Consider the following 20,088-nt stretch of genomic DNA (forward strand, 5'->3'; position numbering starts at 1 on the left):
GAGAATATGGAGGTTCATTAAGACACAACTTTTGCTTCTGAAATAAAAGGGAGGCATAATTTCTTAATTCAGTTTCACTTGGATAAAACAGCTACCTTATCTAGCAATTGGTTTTTCTTTTCACATTACTTTTAGAGAAATGTAATTTTATGTGACGATTATGCAGACCTTTCCTCTTTGGCATCTTTTAAAGAAAATGAACTCATATTTTAAAATATTAAACACATAAGGAACAAACCAGCAACTGTAATGCCCCAATGAATCCTGAAAATTTATTACTTGGGAGAATATCAGATATTGATCCTTTGTTTTACAGCTCATGATAATCAGAAAATATACATTTTGAAATGAAAGTCAAAAAAATTACATATAATACATATTACAGATATTTTATTGGTACATAAGCAAAGCAGTACTAAAAGCATATTTATGTGTCCACAGAAGTGAATGTGGCAATTTTCTGTTTAAAGCTGCAGCAACTCAAATCCTCCTTGGGTCAATAACAAAAGACGGATTGGAAATACATTTAGGGCCACCACCATGTCTGGCTGTAAACCTATTTTTAAATCTTTCCCTCCCCCCATATATATACGTATATACTTTATTGCCTTTATATTTCTGCTGGTTTAATATAATTAGTATACTAAATAGTTATCTGCATTTATTTGGTTTCTAAAAATATATAAAATGCATTGGAATAGAGCTCCTGCAGCTTTCAAGCAGTCACTGTCCTGGTATCGAAAGCTTATTCTGGAAACGTAAAGCAGCAATACTGAATAAATAGTGATTGTTCTGTCTTCTCCACACAGCTGACGGCCTTCACCCAAAACTCAAAAATACTGTAGCAAATAGTATAAACATGCAAAAAATTGACATAATATAAAAGTAATACTTATGAGCTAAGTTTTAATACAATATGGATTAATAAAGACAACTTTAGGTAAAAGAGGGATGAGAACACAGCACTGTTATATACATATAAATTAAGGCCCAATTTTTCAAAGGCAATGCACACAGGGAAATACCCTCTGCCCACATCCTTTGTACACCTGAAATCAAGAGTTTTTGCCTTTTCCGTATTATTTCCTCAATCCATTATTGTAGTTCTAACTTGGAAAAATGTTCACAGAAATGGCTTTAAGTGAAGTTTCTTTACTCTAAAGACCATTTTTCTCTTATTCACAAAGAAAATGTTCTTTTAATGCAGGTACAAGATTTTTTTTATGCTCTGGAAGCAAGTGCTTTGTTTGTTCTTGAACACTGTTAATAATCACCTTTCACACCATAAATTCTGCATCTTTACTGTTTTAGCTCTAGTTTATGATTAATTTGAACTATTGGAATTGATTAGTTTGGAGATGACTGAGGGAATTAAATAGGTAACTACTATTAATACTAACCAAAGTCTCACATATCAATCCCCTGTGCATAAGGACAGAAAAACATGCTAATCAACCAAAATATCTCATAAGGAAAAAAAGGACTGAGGCAACCAACTACGGATCATTCTCTGAGGACGCCAGACACTCAAAAGGGACAAATATACCAGGGCTCTTTCAAATCGTTCCTTGGTAAGAAAAAAATATCTTCTAATGTATTTAATACAGGAAATCCTAATAAAACAACTTACAATATAATAATAATAATAAAGAACTTATAATCTAGTTTAGTATTTAGAACCTGAATATTCCCCAGATGCAAAATTTTATATTTGGTATTTTGTATCTCATTGCCCACTGCCCCCCTCTGAAATGTATCCAAAAGATGTGGCACTTAATCTAATACATCTATATTCACAATAGATAAAAATGATCAGGATATACTATAATATTTTTAAGATGTTCTAGGGAAATGAGTTTTCTTTCTTCTATTTTAAAAAAAGACTTAGAAAATATTTCTTAGAGATGTTCTTCCAGAAGTAATATAACTGATTAAAAAGTATAGCTGCTCAATGTATTTATCAAATTCACATTATATATTCTTCTCACCTAGGAAATAGTATTTTTATCTGTAATTAGGTACATAAAGATTACTTGGCATTTGAAAATTCAGATGAAGTTGTCACAATGCTGCCAGTCTTTCTTTAAAGTTATTAGGTTAATGCTGATAATCAACAATTAAGTCAGATATTGACTTTGTGTTTTGATGGCACACCAAGGCATCTTTGCAATTATAAATTGCAAAGTTTAATATATCTTTAGTTTTGATTTAAATAGGATGTGATCAATTTATAAAAATGTTTTTCTTTGTGAATAAGATCTTAAATTCTCTGAACAACAATAACAAAATGACTCTTGGTATAGGATGGAATCCTTTAAAAATAAGGCATATATTGGGCATACATAAATCATTATTGTCACAAAATCTACAAATTATTTTGATTTTTTAATTCTAATTTTTAAATATATGTAGATATGAAATAACTATTATAAATTGAGAGCAAATGTGTATAGATTGTGGTTATTTATGTAAGAATAACTTATTTCTCAAGTTATTTGCAAAATAGTATAATGGCAAGGTCAACTTGATAACTCCAAGAACCCAAAGAAAATAATATCTTTAGTTGAGGTCTGCCATTTAGCTGGACTAGAAAAGGCAACTCTGCGTTATTACTTTCAGTTCTCTAGAAGCTTCTATATATTTTCACAGCCATTCTTAAAAGTTTTCATTGGACATCTAAATGCAGCATTCTCGGCATTCATTAAACCAAAATAAGTCAAATGTGTTAAAACATCCAAAGTTGCCCTCATGCATAAGATATAACTTACGTCTTTTTATTGTTACCATGGCATTAATATACTAATCCACTTTTACTTTGTTGCATGTAAGTAATACAGAGAATATATTTTCCTCAGAATTAAAAACTACTTTAAATTTCAGGTTAAAGTCTTAATTATACTGTACCAAATTTTGATCAGAGGGAATGTAAAAATGGCTAAATGGTATCTGACCACATCCATCCAGATATTACTCGTGAATCTTAGTTAAGTTACTACTCATGAGAGAGGTGTTGACTCCTTTTTGGTTTTATAAATAAGAGAATATATGTACAAATGGAGACTTGTGTCCTACACGTAAAAGTCGAGCCCAAGAATGAAAAAAAAAAATTAACTAAATTTCCTTTGTAAAAAGTACCTAACTCCAACGTCCTCTCTCTCTAAGCGATTGGAGAACTAGCAATAGTTCATGAAGTTACAGAGTAAATGATGTGCAAGCAAGAACTTGCCCAGTGGGTGCTTACACCAAGAGGTCATACATACGAAGTGGGTCATTTTAAAAACATATCACTTAAAGTAACTTTTGTGAAGCAGACCCACCAGGTATATCTAACTTATGTATTATGGCAACTCTTGAAGACCCATGAGATTCAAATGATTAAGGCAGGGCAGAAACAAAACACTAATGTATCAGGGAACCTCATGCCTGTGTGGATGGATAGCCAACAGTCACATTTTTGTTTTAAGTGTCTGAAGTACTGGAAATCTTTTAAACATACAATTTGCCTTGTGAAAATATTTCTATTCTGTTATGTGGTCATTTATGTACTGGAGATATTGTAAAGAGAAGATTAAAGTCCAGATCAAAAGGAACCTGAATGATCTGATCTAATTAAGCAACGGTTAGGATAGGTACACAAAATAAATACAAGTGGTTCTTCTGGAGTTGGTTTTGATGGTGGAGCACCCCATGACACCTGTGTAGCTGTAAGTCAGCAATGGATGGATGGAGTCTGGAAACATGCATACAGTCATAATCACACGATATATAATGTAATTCAGTCATAGGATAAGTATTAATAAAAAATATTAAAACATCAACAATCACCCATTAATCGATTACATGGAATAAATTAGACTAAGCCAGTCACATATTTCTCTTCACTCTTGTCATGGTTTTATTTATGTATACACACAGTATAATACTTTCCTAATGCTCTCAAAATGCTACAATTAAAAATGAAGGCTTTGCATCACAGCTGCTGGACAAAAACGTCAACACTGTTAATGTGTGAAAACACAGTTTCTTTGTTCTTTAGCATCAGTGCACAGGGTATGGCTCCAAGTGGTATGCAGTTTAGGACAGGAAAACGATATGGTGGCTTGTGAAACATATCCTCTGTTCATCATTGGCACGAATCAAAGAAGGAATTTTTACTGTCCTTGGTACCTTTATGGGTCTCTCCCCTAAAGGCAGATAATGTTATACATATATGCCTTCAGGATTAAAACCAGATGAGATAGGATTCTGTAGAATACGGAGATTACTGGGGAGCTGCCGAGATGAACCAGGCCGCTTCAGGGACCCGGACTGGAATGGTGTCTCTACATAGAAAACAAAGAAAGCCATTTTGTGTACTCAGCAACTTGAAGGACTTAGCAATATGAAAAATTAGAACTTGTCCTGCCTGAAGAGCCAATTAAATGTTACACTGTACAACTGCAGTCCCCTGTGGGGTCTGGGGTAAGAGGAGAAGGCTAACTCTTCTTGACCCTCTCAGTTGATGAACACAGTTTTCAGTGGTTTCAACAGTTAATGATCTCTGTAAAAAGGTGAGCATGTTGCTTCTCTTTCTTGGTTGTTCGGATGATATGTGTCTTCTAAATATCAGCACGAATTAATAATAAAGACTTTTAGGAGAGGAAGGAGGAGCAGGAACAGAAGCTAAAACTCAACAGTTTATGACTCTGACATCAGGAGAAAGTTTCTTAAAGAAGCAGTTTAAAACAAATGATAGAAGATTTGGGGATTACATGCTTATCTAAGTAAATAAATAGCCTAAATATTATTGATTTTCCCCACAAACAGGAAGTACATCCATTTTTTTTTAAGTGGCCCACGCTTCCAGTAGCAGGATAACATTTGAACTGAACACAAGGAGTTTGTTCAAAGTTAACCAGTGAGAATAAAGGGAAAAGAGCAGAGTTCTCGACACCTTACCCCTTTCTACGTCTGCATGTGAGGCCTCGACTTCAATGGGCTCCGCTGGCAAAACGGTCACTTTTGTCCCTGTCTGTTGTATAAACTGCTGGAGATTGACTTGCCGCAGCTCTTTAGTCAACTGCTCCAGTTCTTGTTCTTTGTCCTAGATGGAAGGGAAAATGTTTCTTTTTATTGGAGGAGTCACTATTGGCCAGCTGAAGACGTCCTGATGACAGTCCATCTGCTTACGGGGGCTGTGTGTGCGACATTCGCTCACACAAGAACGTGGGCAACAAATCTGGTTGATACTGATAAAATAGGCTAAAAAGAGGTCATTTTTGTTCTGTGGCATAGGCCAAAAAATAAGGAAATAAAGGACAAGAGCTTCTTTAGTCTGTCTTTTAAAATATGCTTTCCTCTGTTAGGAATTCACTATGCACCTGATGAAATAAGTAACATGTCTATAGACTTTTATCAATAAATACTGGTTTCCGTCCATCCCAATGTTTATAGCGATCTTGCTATAAGCTGTTCACAATGAAATTTCCTTGTTATTTATTTCAAAACTGACTATAAAATTCAGTCATTTGGTCCATGAGATTCAGAAAAGTTCTTGTTTTGGTGGACTGCTTAAGTGTTCATGGGATCCATTGTTGAGATTTATATTAGAGCATAAGGAAAGCAAAGTTCCCACAAGATTTTCACTGTGGGGTTCTTAAATCCTTGGCAAAGACGGATCTGAGAACTGAAGATCCTTAAAGGAAGGAGATCAAATTTGGATAGCCAGAAAGCTCAAAAAGCAAGGAGAGGCATTCCATTATTTAAATGGATGAAGTTCTCTCTCTCTCCTTTACTGCCCCACAGGGAGAAGTGGCGAGGACGCACCTAGGTTGAGCGTGTTTGCCGAATCTGCCAGGGGTCGGGGAGAGACACCAGAAATGAGTGGTTGTTTCCTCCACTTACTTTGGGCATAGCAGGTATTTGGAGATATGTTAGTTTGATTATGAGATACTTTTCAATGGGTAGTGAGATTTACTAGTGCTGACTGTCATCAATTAGCATTTCCTGTAAAGAATAGCAAAGGCAACACAACTTCCAATTGTACCCTTTTTAAGGGTCAAAGTGAATCCAAATAGTAGAATACTGACAAATCAGAGGTTAACAACTTTCCACTGTATAAGAAATTCTCAATTTTCAAAATTTTGGTGGCAGTTTTATCTCTCACTATGGTTACTGGCAGAGAACGGAAATCATGCAAGTTCTTCCGGAAAGCTCAGCTTTCTCTGCTTGGTAAAACCGTTCATATTCTAAAGTGGGTCTTAAACTTCCAAGTGCACGGGCACTATTTGGAGATCTTATTACAAATACAGATTCTGAATTGTTTTTCAGTTATTTATTTATTTATTTTTAATGTTCTTTTATTTATTTTTGATACAGAGAGAGAGCATGAGAGGAGGAGGGGCAGACAGAGTGGGAAACACAGAATCAGAAGCAGGCTCCAGACTCTGAACTGTCAGCAAAGAGCCTGACGCGGGGCTCGAACCCATGAACGTGAGATCATGTCCTGAGTTGAAGTCGGAGGCTTTAACTGACTGAGCCACCCAGGCGCCCCAGATTCTGAATTTTTAACAAGCGTGTCCTGAACTGCATGGATCACTGAATAGCAAGCTTCTAAACCAGCACGGATCAATACAGCAACCACTAGACATGTGCCACAGAGCACTTGAAATGTGGCCAAATATAACAAAAATCACAAACTTATTTACTATCTTAACTATTATTTATATTTAATACCTCTTTGTATTTCTCCTAACATCACCACATTTTCCTTTCAAGAATGGGTGTCTAAGAAATTTAAGTTGAGTAATCAGCATCTAATGACAAAACATAAATATTCCTGTATGTGAACCAGAGAGCAGAAAATCAGAGAGGAACCTCTGTGTCCCTCTTTCTCAGGAAAGCAAAGGAGAGAAAATAAGGAGAAAGGAAGGAAACTATTCACATCTCCAGAAAGATGGGGTTAGCAACAGTGGATAAGTAATAGATAAGCAGTTAACTAGCCACACAATCCTCGGTAAACCCATCTGCAGTAATCTCTTTTGGCACTGATTTCCTTATCTCTAAACAGGGTGAAGGTCAATTTCACTATCTCATCATTAGTGTCCATCCAGTTCTGAGGTTCTGTTCCCTGTATCCAATTACCTAATGTTACAACTGCCACACAGTAAGAAGCCTCTTTCCATGGAGCAAGGATCTGTGTGCGCGCGCGTGAGCTCTCATCTCTGTTTTGGTCTCACATCTTAGCTTTGTCGTAAGTCACAGAAATTCTAAGAAACTTATAAATCAAGGTAGGTTTCTAAACTTTAAATATAAGACAAAATGGGCAATCATTAAAGGAAATGCCAAGAATATATTAATTCTTATAAACAGATGAAACATCCTTTTCATAAAAATGTTCTTACCTGTAATCGTTTGGTGGCTTGTCCAAGAGATCTTTCTACAGCTTTAATGCCATTTTCCAGCCTCAGACTCTGCTGGCCTTGAATGTCAATTTCTCCTTTGACCTTACCTATCTTTCCTTTAACCTCTTCTTCATTGACTTGTGCTTCCTGAACTTCCCATTGTAATTTTTCTGCTTCAAGACCGCTTTCCATAGTCTGGATCTGAGCCAAGTAGTCCTTTAATTTGCTCTCACATTCTGTTATTTTCTGTCTTATTTCTTGAAGTTGATCCTTCAGCTGCTTTTCATTTTCTTGTTCAATCTGCAATTCATTTTCCCAAAATTCTTCCTCTTCAATTTCTACATCATTTCTTTTGATCTTTTGCTCCAGGCGGACAATTTCCTCTTCAAGGTTAGAATTATATTTTTGCTCCCAAAACTGTATTTCAATTTCATTTGACTCTAGCTCTTTCTCAATGGATTGAAGCTTCTCTGTCTGCAACCGAATCAGCTTCTTTAACTCATCTGCTGTTGTTTTGCAGTTATTCAGCACCTTTTGCTTAAATTCAGTTTCTTTACCCTTTCCAAAAATGTCCATTAATCCTTTGGCACCTCCTGTAAATGTTAATGATTTCCTTTTAGGTTCTCTCCTTTTGATTGATTTGTCAATCTGAGGCCTCAGTTTGGCTAAGGGGGGCAAACTCTGCCTGTATAATGTTCTTTCAGGAATTCGAGCCACACTGTCTGAAGTGGGTCGCTCACTAAGGGATGGCCCAGTTCGACGTAAAATTAGCTGTACATCACTAGCATACTGCCCCCATTTGTTTAAGGATATGATAGGATTTTCATGAGGTGCTAAGTGTCTTTCAGTATCTCTCCATTTTTCTATAAGAGTGTACCTTCCAGTTCGACCTGGATAAAAAAAGATAAGAATACCGTCAAAGTGGCATATGCAATAGCTAAAATAATGCTACAGAGGACACTATTTAATAAACGTGTCTTCTTGATTAGTCCATGCTGCTTTTAAAACTTCCCTTGAAGACATGTTAATGGCATAGAATAATGGAATGTGAATTACATATACCCTTCAGATTTGCTTAGAAATTCAACTTTACACTTTAAACTTCAGGGAGACTTTTATACTCTTGTCAAATGCGTGATTGCCTAGACTTTCCTGTGTGGGACAAGACTTCTAGAAAAAACAAGGGAAGCCATCAGGGCCTGGCTGCAGGAACTAGGTAGAACGTCAAGACTGGAAATAAATTTCCGCTTTGTGAATTCCTATGCTTTCTCTGCACATTAGAACTTGGGAAGGTTGGAGGCCCCATTTTCCTCCTAAAAGGAGATACTGAGCCAGTGGACAACATGCCACTTAGCTAACGGGTGGCTGTACAGGGCTTTCCTGTTTCTGCATAAGGACTTGGCCATTCCATAGTTCACACTGCTGGTATCTTTCTGCACACCTGTGGCAAATAAAAATCACTTTGGTAAAACAATCCTTCAAAATAATATTGTATAAAAATAGGGGACGGAAGAGAAGTCTACAGTTTTGATAGTTGTAGCTTCAAAGCTGATTAAAAAAAATTTAAAGGCAAAAATATTAAAAAATAAAAACACCAAAATCGTATTTAAATAAAAATACCAAACCTAACTAGTAATTACAGAAGATAAAATTTCAGAAGACAGTATAATATTATTAATTTGAACATACTCCCTAAACATTTTCATTTAAGGTAGGTGGGTCAGATGGATCGTATTTTGTTAAGTGTCCACTACATACCTGAAACTAACATAAATGTTACATGCAATCATATCTCAATAAAAAGTATCCATTACTACTTAACATTATTACAAGGAAGAAAAAAACTGATCCTGTCATCTAGCAAGTGTAATACTGGCCCATACAGCTACTGATTTATCTTCACATACATATATGTTCTCCTTTAAGAAAACTGAATTTTGGGTACAGCTGTAAAGTTGCAGCTTGGGAGGCAAACAGACTGGAGTTTTAATCCCGGGTTTTTTTTTGTTGTTGTTTTTTTTTTAGAGAGAGACACAGAGATAGGGACAGAGATAGAGAGAGGGAGAGGGAGAAGGAGAAAATCTTAAGCAGGCTTCACGCCCAGCATGGTGCCTGACACAGGGCTCCATCTCACCACCATAAGATCATGATCTGAGCCAAAAAAGTCTGAGCCACTCAAGCACCCCAATCCTGCATTTTAATTAGCTACTGCATAAATAGCAAAACCTCCCTTCTAAAATGGAGATACCAGCATTACCTCACAGGTTATGAGAGTCAGAGTCTGACATAATAAGCATCTACCACATTGCCTGGCCCATGGCAGGCATTCAAAAACATGGTAGTCATTATTAACTTAAAATATTGTTATTCACATAACAAAAGAGCTGACAGAGACGTCTTAAAAATGATGTGACATGACAATAATCTGACTTAAAATCCTTCAGCAACTTTCAACAACTCTCAACTATATAGGGCTAGAAAGAAGAAAAAGACTCTGGAGTCAGAAGGCCTGTGTTCAAGTTTGGCTCCACCAGCTACTTAACTAATTTGCATAATGCATTAAATTTCCTTTGGCTTCAGTTTCCTCATCTAAAGGGCAAGAATAGTATTTTCTTACTGACACTGTTGTGAGTCAAATGAGATGTAAAATATAAAATTGTTTTTGAAAATTGAGAAATTCTATACAGATGTTAGTGGTATTACTATCATCAAAATACCTGGGCAAACATGGGGAATGAAGAAGAAAGCCTTAGTACAGTGGGTTGGCTTCTTGGAGTAAAAATGTTTCTAGTGATTTTCAGGTTAAAAATTACTATAATTACTCCAAGAAAAACCACATGACAAATCTGCAAGGTTAAAACTGTTCCACATGTACACCCTGCTTCAAAGATCACAGCACTCTGTGTTCTTGGCTTTGCTGCCTGTCAACTACTTTTAGAATCTCTCTCTTTCTTATCTGGAGCTCTGTGTCCTCATCAGAAATGTGAGGGGTTAGACTAGATCAGCAGAGCCCTCTCTAATTCTACCAGGCCAATGAAGCATCTTGAAAAAGAAAACAGAATCATTGCATTATACAAATTATTTTAACAATTTTAAAGATCCTAATTTAGTCCTAATTAAATATGAAGCTAATTTTTCCCATGCTTAATGGTAATATTGCCCTCTGAGAATGTCTCAGTAGAAGGTTATTGAGAATTGCTTTTAATGCCAGTTTTCTCTTTTTGTTAAATAATGCATATTTAGTGCAGTTAGGCAAAAAGAAAAAAAACTCTATCCAACAATATAAGAAAGCTTTTATAGAAGGTAAATGAATCACTTTGATTTTATTATAAAAATTGGGCTTGAGATAGGCTGTGTAACAGTTAAGTCCCATAATCATTATTTTTAATACCATACTTGGCAAGGCCCTAAAGATCCTATTTCATTTGGATAGATCCAAATTCCTCCTGCAAAACTTTTAATATGCATTTTATTAAATGCATATGCTGAGTTGTACCTGCACACCATCTTGATACACCCCTAAAACTAACAAAAAGGAGTATCTACCTATCTACCTACCTACCTACCTACCTACCTGTAACATTTGTAGGCTGTTTTGGCTATAGAGAAATGTGTGCCACAATAATGAATAGTAAATAAATACTGACTGTAGTTTTAAATAGATGAAGCAATTGAGTGTATTCCTAAGGATCCTTAACTTCATATAATAAGAAAATTTACAGAAAGAGACTTTAACGCATTAGTGGAATCTCACTGGATGATTGGCATAAATTAAAAGGAAATAGGATAACAGATTATTCTCACTTAAGTTAAAGCAGAATAATACATAAAATTGTTTTTGAAGATATACACCAAAAACTCAAATATTCAAATATGAATGAGTCACTCAGAAACATCATGCCCTTCTTTCAACCACTCTTTTAATGGTGCAATCATTTTTATACAATTTTAGAAAATTTCTCGAGAAATCTCCTAAATAGAGCCATATAATAAAATCATGATTTAAAAGTCCCATCTTATTATTTAATCAACAAATATATATAGAACATCAAATACTTGTCAGAAATAGTGGCAGGTCCTAGGGATATAAATTCTCTTGAACACCTTTACCTTCAACCCTCTTACTAAGTTTTAGTTTTAACTGACATTTGTTTTTTTTCTTCAGTTTCAAATCCTTCTCACTTCATAAATGAATACTATACATTATTCAAAAGAACATGACAGAGAGTTGGCATTTATCGCTTATGAATTTAATGCTAACAAATCTTCCTGTTTGGATATATTAGAAGTAATATCAGTAAACTTATTCTTTATCATGAATCCTACCCCCCTGAATTTTCTCGGTGACAGATACTTTTTGTTCCTTGAGCTGTATGAAGATTCTGGATTCTTATATAGACTCTAGTTAACATAACCAATCATCCTAATGACTTAAAATTCTTACAAGGAACGTCTCTGTAAAACAAACTGCATTGTATCCTTTTATAGTCTGTTAAATGCTTTTGATGCTGATATATATATACACACACATATATTTATATAAATCAAAGATATATAAAATATATAAAAATATCTTATATACAAGCCTAATTGGTTTTGTGAGACCAGCAGTATAGCTATTATAATCCTCAGCTTTCCAGTAAAGAAATCAAAGCTTAAAGAATTTAAAGCAATTTATTAATCACATACAACTACTCTAGAAATTTATCAGTGGATTTTCTATGCGTTCTAAGTGTGGCTATTAAGATAATTTTAACCATAGAATATTCAATTTATAATGACAGTGATACAATATAAACATCTCTGAGTATAACTTGTTGGTCAGCTATAGACCCATAGTTAAGTCATATACAGTATATTTTCCCAGAGTGTTGATGAGGACATCATATAATCCATTTATTATATAATCACAGAATCACTGCACATTAATTTAGGGATTATTTTGGATTATAATTAAAAATAATAAAAACAAAATTTATTGATTTCACAATGATTAAAATTTATTATGCCTATATTTGCTAGGCACTGTGTTGCTTACTTTGCATAAATACTATTAACCAAAATAACAGGGAATATTTATCACTGTAGACCAGTAAAATTTGGGGGAACTTTTTGTTAATGTAGCATAATCTAACCCATTCCTGACTGATACATGCTATGAATTACATGTATTCACATTCATTAAAATAATCTTTTATGGATGTAGAAAATATAGAAAGTACTTAGAATTGTGAATGATTACACTATTGTTATAAATATCAAAAATATAAAAGATAATCTTGGCTACAAAAAGGCAGTATATTTTAGAATTAAGAACTTCTATTTCTTATTTCAATACAATTCAGTCAACAACTATATTTTCTAACAGATGTCCACTGAGATTATAGAAGGTGTAACCAAAACAGTATAATAGAAGTTAAGAGCAGGGTTCTTGAATCAAGACTACTGGTTTGAATCCCAGTACCCTCTTATTGGCTACAGGAGCTTGGGCCCGTTATCTGGTATCTCAGTGCCTTAGCCTGATCATCTGTAGAGATAATAACAGTGCTTTCCTCCTAAGACTTGTGAGGATTAAATGGAAAATTTAATTCACAATCCAGTAAATGAAAAATAAGACTTTAAAACTATCAAGAATTATGGAGAGTGAATCTTTATTTTTAAACTCATCTAGAGGTACATAAAAGGAAATACTTATAGTGATTATTTCTAGGAGGTAGGATCATGAGTGATTTTTTAAATTTTCTTTATATTTTTTCTAAATTTCAAAAGAGTCTACAATGAATGGTATTACTTTGTAGAGAGATGTAAAATGGATAAATTTGTACATTTCTAAAATTGATAATTTATCCATGAAATGTGACTATATAAAATATTATTTTCCTTGTCTTCTAAAGGATCATATAATCTTAGAAATGGATAGGACATTAGGTGGTCACCTAGTTCAGACTGTAATTTATAGAAAAATATTAAAAATTCATTCAGTAATTCACAAATATGTATTGAATGTCTATTATTCAGACATGGCTTTAAGCTATGAGAATAGGCAATAACAAAACAGTAGCAGGCAATATACAGCACACAAATAAATGTAGGTCTACTGTCCGTTATCCCACAGCTTTAAGGCCAGATATGCTGAAAATTCAGAACTTTTTGGATTTTAGAAAAGTAACATAGTGCTATCCCTATAGGTCTATAATCAAACACATTAAAATTTATGAAGTAAAATGTGTCACCATTCATATCATATGGAATCAATATAAATTAAAAACAGCCTCATATCGAATCAGAACAGTTTTTACCACCAAATGAGTTCAAGACATTCCAGGTATGGCTAACAAATGAAATATGTAAACTTCAGGCTTTCAGAAATGTTTGTATTTAAAAATGTGTATATGGTCTATGTGCCCTGTATGTAATATGTCAGGAGGGATAAGTGCTATAGAAAAAGCTAGAGTATGGCAGATAAAAAGTATGTGAATGCATGTGCATGTGTGTATGGATACATGGTCAAGAATATCTTCTGTGGGAAGATATTTAAGCAAGAGGTCCAAAGGAATGAATTTTGAAGATATCTGGGTGCAAAGTATTCTCAGCAGAGAAAAGAACAGATGCAAATACTGAGGCAGAGATATCTTTGGTATAAGTAAGAGGGGACAATTAAAAGTAAGTGGTAGGAAATGAGGTCAGATTGGTGAGGAAGTAAAGTAGAGATTCATTAGGGTCTTAAAGACTACTGTATGGACTTATGCACACACACACACACACACACACACACACACAATATAATATTAATCAAAAACAAAAATGAAATCTTGCCATTTGCAACAGCATGGATGGAGCTACAAAGTATTATGCTAAGGGAAAAAAGTCAGTCAATGAAAGACAAATGCCATATGATTTCACTCATATGTGGAATTTAAGAAATGAAACAAAGGAGCATGGGGGTGGGGGCAAACCAAGAAACAGGCTCTTAAATATAGAGATCAAAGTGATGGTTACCAGAGGGCCGGTGGGTGGAGGGATGGGTAAAATAGGTGATGAAGATTAAAGAGGGCACTTATGATGAGCACCAGGTGTTGTATGTAAGTGTTGAATCACCAAACTGTATGCGTGAACTAATATTGTACTGTATGTTAACTAACTGGAATTTAAACAGAAACTTAAAAAAAAGGTATTTTTAAGAGAAATATGGGACACCTAGGTGGTTCAGTCAGTTAAGCATTCAACTCCTGATGTCGGCTCAGGTCATGGTCTCACGGTTTGTGGGATCGAGCCCTGCACTGGGCTCTATGCTTGTCAGCATAGAGTGTGGAGCCTGCTTGGGATTCTGTTTCTCTCTCTCTCTCTGACCCTCTCCACTTGTGCTTTCTCTCTCATAATAAATAAATAAACATTAAATAAAATAAATCTGTTAAGAATAAGCTGGAGGGGACCAAGATGATGCAGGGAGAGTTGGAATGCTACAGCAAAAATCCATGTGAGGGGTGCCTAGGTGGCTTAGTCGGTTAAGTGTCTGGCTTCGGCTCAGGTCATCATCTCATGGTTCGTGGGTTCAAGCCCCGTGTCAGGCTCTAGGCTGACGGCTAGAGCCTGGAACCTGCTTCGGATTCTGTATCTCCCTCCCTCTCTCTGACACTCCCCTGTGCGAACGGTCTCTCTCTGTCTTTCAAAAAACAAAAACAAAAACAAAAAACCCCCCCAAAAAACCCTATGTGAGAAATGATGGTAGCTTACATTGAGGTGTTAACAGTGACTGTGAAGAGAAACAAGATTCTGCATATATACTGAAGGTAGTAAGATAGGATTTGTTGATGGATTGGTTGTAAGATAGAACAAAACAAGAAAGATCACATTAAAGTTGTAGGTCTAATCAATTAAAAGAGTTTTCATTTGTTGAGATGAGGGCAAAGAAGAAATGTGCCGGTTGGCAGTAGTTGAGATACAGAGTTTGGGTTCTGACATTTAAAATGTGAAACCTTCCAGAACTGTTCACTACAATACCCATTAACCACTAGCCACATTTAAATTTTAGTTAAAAACTGGTTAGACTAGCCACATTTCAAGTACTCAGTAGCTGCATGTGGCTAGTGGTTACTATACTATATTGGACAGATAGAGACCATTACCATCCTTGCAGAAAATTCTACTGGACAGCACTGTTTAAGAAACTATGTTTTATTGGATACTTATTTTAAGCAAAGCAATGGTGTAAGAAGAATAAACAAGCAGGATCCCTACTGTAGGGGGACTTCCAGAGAAAGAAGCATGAAATAGTTAAACTAGAATTGAGTATATAAAATGTGCTTGTTTGAAAACTGATCTTTGTGGGGCAAATTATACAAAACAAGGCTTCTTAGAAACAGTTCACTGCACCTTGGACCCCAGCCCCAATCAATTTGTTTATATTAAACGTTAACTCTGGCCCCAGTTGAAGGAGATCTGATAATAAGATCACAAGAAGTGGGAACAGAAAAACTCTAAATCTTTAGTACTTCAAATGGTACCAGGCAACAAAGGAGTGTGAATCAGAAAAACTTTTCCCTCAGTCTCCTTGATTTCTTCTTCCTCTCTAATCTTTTTCTTTTTCTTTTTTTTTTTAGCCATACTTAAGTTCTAAGCTACTTGCAGGCAGAAATACATTCTTTTCATATTTTCAGAATATTGTAAAAGCAAATGCATTTTCTGGACTATAACTTGAAACAGATGAACAGTCAAAGGCTTTCTGTTTCACATAGATTTGAGAAGCAGTTTGGATTGTGAAATAATGGCATTTCTGGGATAGTTTACGGGAGAAACAAGATAAAGTATCTGAAATTAGGAATGTTTCGAAAAGCCCAAGATGTATACAGTGACCAAACACACAGCATGCTGCAGGGCAGTTTGTCCATTTCATGGCACTTAAGTGTTTCAGTTATGTTTTTATTTAGTTTTTCTGTCTCATTATTCAACCACCTAGACATAACCTGTCAAGGTAGTCACAGATCAGAGTAGAAAGGATTTCTTTCTATACTATTAGATGCATTCAACATCTTTTTTATCAATTTATGTTCTATTTTTAGCTATTTTCTAATCTGATTCAATTGATTAGCAGCACCGAGTCAGAAAATGCTTGCTGTCATATATATTTGCAGATTACCAAGTGTTGTAAATATTTTTAAGTACTCATGGTTTCTTGGAAGTAATTTTAGCTATCCAGAAAAATTCAATAATCCCTAATCAAGACTATATTTCCCCTGAGGGAAACATGTAGGTTTGAACTCATGAAGGTGTCCTACAAGCTGCTTCAGTGTAAATTTTTTAGAAGTATCTACAGTTTGCTCAGTCAGTGCACACTCTGCTAAGAGGATACCTAAACTTATTACTGTGTTAAGCCACAGAAATTCTGTGGCTGTGTCACAGCATTAATTTCCCCTAATTAATAAATCCCTTATTGTTTCTTACAGTGGAAATAAGGTCAAAATAATACTATAAAACTTTCATTTAGTGTTTAAACTTTGAATACCAATAACCCACATTACAATATGGATAAATATTTAAGTATGTAGCAAAGCGTACTGCATTTGAAGCTGAGAAAATCTTACAGCACAAGAGAAACAAGGATCAACAGTCCTCAGCTGGTTGCCAGTTGAGTCATCTCTCAGATGAATTCTGAGTTTAACGAAGTATTTATGATACAGAAAAAGAGTTGTCTGGCCAAGTTTGGGGAAATATAAAACCTCTTTATTCAAGTTGTCAACTTTTCAAAACAGTCTGGACTGAGTTATTTAGAAAGCAAAACTGGGGGTAGATTTTAGTTAAACTTCTTTTTAGCTTGTTCACAAACAAGTTACAGTACACTGTTTAGTTCAAAAGGATAAACAAACACCTGGTGCATCTGGGCATTTTCCCTTTGAAACTGTGTAGAAAATGTGGCTACCATATAATGTGGACAGAGGCAGCTTACTGCACTCCTTAGCCACCCTGTAAATTATACTCATTTTCTTTTAAACCACTGCCCATGGCTTGAATTTTTTAAAAAACTTTATAACATTTATTTATTTTTGAGAGACAGAGAAACAGAGTGCAAGTGGGGGAAGGGCAGAAAGCAAGGCAGACACAGAGTCTGAAGCAGGCTCCAGGCTCCGGTTGTCAGCACAGAGGCCTGGGCAAGGCTTGAACTCACCAATTGTGAGATCATGACCTGAGCCTCAGTTGGATACTTAACTGACTGAGCCACCCAGGCGCTCCCCCAACCCATGGCTTGATTCCAGTTTTGTTGTTTTTTCTCCAGATTGGTTTAGCTATTCGAGGTCTCTTGTGCTTCCATATAAATTTTAGAATTATTTGTTCTAGTTCTGAGAAAAATATTATTTGTATTTTGATAGGAACTGCATTGAATCTATAAGTTGTTTTGAATAGTATAGACATTTTAGCAATATCAATTCTTCAAATCCATGAGTATGATATATCTATTTGTTTGTGTTTCTTTCAAGTTTTTTCATCAAAGTTTGAGTTTTTATAGTATAGGTCTTTCACCTCCTTGGTCTAATTTATTCCTAAGTATTTTATTCTTTTTGGTGCTACTATAAATGGGATTGTTTTCTTAATTTCTCTTACTGCTACTTTATTATTAGTGTATAGAAACCCAGCAAATTTCTGTATATTAATTTTATATCTTATAACTGTACTGAATTCATTTGTTAGTTCAGGTAGTTTTTTAGTGGAGTCATCAGGGTTTTCTATATATACTTATGATGTCATCTGCAAATTCTTTCTTCCTTAACAATTCGGATGCCTTTTATTTTTTTCTTTTCTAATTGCTGTGGCTAGGGCTTCCTGTACTATGTTAAATAAAAGTGGTAAGAGTAAAACATCCTTGTCTTGTACTTAATATTAGAGGAAAAGCCTTCAGGTTTTCCCCATTGAGTATGATGTTAGCTGTAGGTTTTTCAGATATGGCCTTTATTATGCTGAGGTATCCTCCCTTTATATCCACATTTGTTGAGAGTTTTTATCATAAACAGATGTATTTTGTCAAGTGCTTCTTCTGCATCTATTGACATAACCATAGCTTTTTGTCCTCCTTATTAATATGAGGTATCATATTAGTTGATTTGTGAATAATGAACCATCCTTGCATCCATGAAATATATCCCAGTTGGTGGTGTTGAAAGATCCTTTTTGTATTGCTGAATTCAGTTTGCTAAGATTTTGTTAAGGATTTTTGCATCTGTGTTCATCAAGGATATCGGGCTGTAGTTTTCTGCTTTTGTAGTATCTTTGTCTGGTTTTGCTATTAGGGTAACAGAAGCAGGCTTAGTAGAATGAATTTAAAAGTTTTAGAAGAACAGTATTAGCTGTTATTTAAATTTTAAATGTTTGGTAGAATTCACTTGTGAAGCTATCTGGTCCTGGACTTATGTTTGTTGGTAATTTATCATCAATTCAATTTCATTACCAGTAATCTGTTTGCACTATTTGCAGATGACGTCATAACTATATATAGGTTTTCTATTCTTCTTGATTCAATTTTGAAAGATTTTATGTTTCTAGAAATGTAACCATTTCTTCTAGGTTATCCAATTTGTTGGCATATAATTTTTCACTGTATTCTCAAATCCTTTGTATTTCTGTGGTGTCAATTGTTATTTGTCATCTTTCGTTTCAGATTTTTATTTATTTGAGTTTTCTCTTTTTTTCCACCTGAGGCTGGCTGATGGTCTGCCAATTTTATCTTTTCAAAGAACATGGTTTCATTGATTTTTTTAAGTTGTTATTTCATTTATTTCCACACTAACCCTGGTTTTCTTCTTTCTACTAACTTTGAGCTTTGTCCTTTTTTTTTTTTTTTTTTTTTACTTCTAGCTCCTCTAGTTGTACGGTTAGATTGTTTGAGATTTTTCTTGTTTCTTGAGGTAGGCCTGTAAATATTCCTCTTAGAACTGCTTTTGTTGTATCCCAAAGATTCTGAACTGTTGTGTTTCCATTTTCCTTTGTCTCCATGTATTTTTTTAATTTCCTCTTTGATTCTTCACTGACCTTTGATTCTATATGGAGACTGTGCAGCCCCCATGTGCTTGGGTTTTTCTAGTTTAATTTTCCCTGTAATTAATTCCTAGTTTCATGTTGTTGTGTTTAGGAAAGATGCTAGAAGAAATCAAGAAATTGATCCCATTTACCCTTGTACCAAGAACCATAAAATACCTAGGAATAAATCTATACTTATATATATCTTTTATGCATAAAAGATATAAAAGATCTGTATGTTGAAAACTATAGAAAACTTCTGAAGGAAATTGAAGACGACACAAAGAAAGGGAAAAACATTACAAGCTCATGGATTGGAAGAATAAATATTGTTAAAATGTCAATCTTACCCAAAGCAATCTATACATTTAATGCAATCCCAATCAAAATTGCACCAACATTTTTCTTAAAGCTAGACTAAAGAATCCTAAAATTTGTATGGAATCACAAAAGATCGTGTATAGCCAAAGTAATATTGAAGAGGAAAACCAAACCAGAGGCATCACAATTCCAGACTTTATCCTCTACTCCAAAGCCGTCATCATCAAGATAGTATGGTATTGGCACAAAAAGAAACACACAGACCAATGGAATAGAATAGAGAACCCAGAATTGGACCCACAAATGTATGGCCAATTAATCTTTAACAAGGCATGAAAGAGTATCCATTAGAGAAAAGACAGCCTCTTTAGCAAATGGG

The 20,088-nt window shown here is 34.8% G+C and overlaps 1 protein-coding gene across 3 annotated transcripts in view; it reads right to left on the reverse strand.

The window, feature by feature from the left end:
* Positions 1-245: 245 nt before the first annotated feature.
* RASSF8 (Ras association domain family member 8) overlaps positions 246-20,088 on the reverse strand; it is a 124,128-nt gene continuing 104,285 nt past the window's right edge. For all 3 annotated transcript variants that reach the window (XM_029954165.1, XM_029954166.1, XM_029954167.1), the window contains 3 exons: positions 7,383-8,272; positions 4,939-5,083; positions 246-4,322 (listed from right to left, as the gene is read on the reverse strand). In XM_029954165.1, coding sequence (XP_029810025.1) covers positions 4,201-4,322; positions 4,939-5,083; positions 7,383-8,272 — 1,157 coding nt within the window. In that variant the 3' untranslated portion in view covers positions 246-4,200. The remainder of the gene's footprint in view (positions 4,323-4,938; positions 5,084-7,382; positions 8,273-20,088) is intronic.

Source organism: Suricata suricatta, chromosome 10, assembly GCF_006229205.1.
Source record: "Suricata suricatta isolate VVHF042 chromosome 10, meerkat_22Aug2017_6uvM2_HiC, whole genome shotgun sequence".
In the NCBI taxonomy this organism is placed as follows: Eukaryota; Metazoa; Chordata; class Mammalia; order Carnivora; family Herpestidae; genus Suricata; species Suricata suricatta.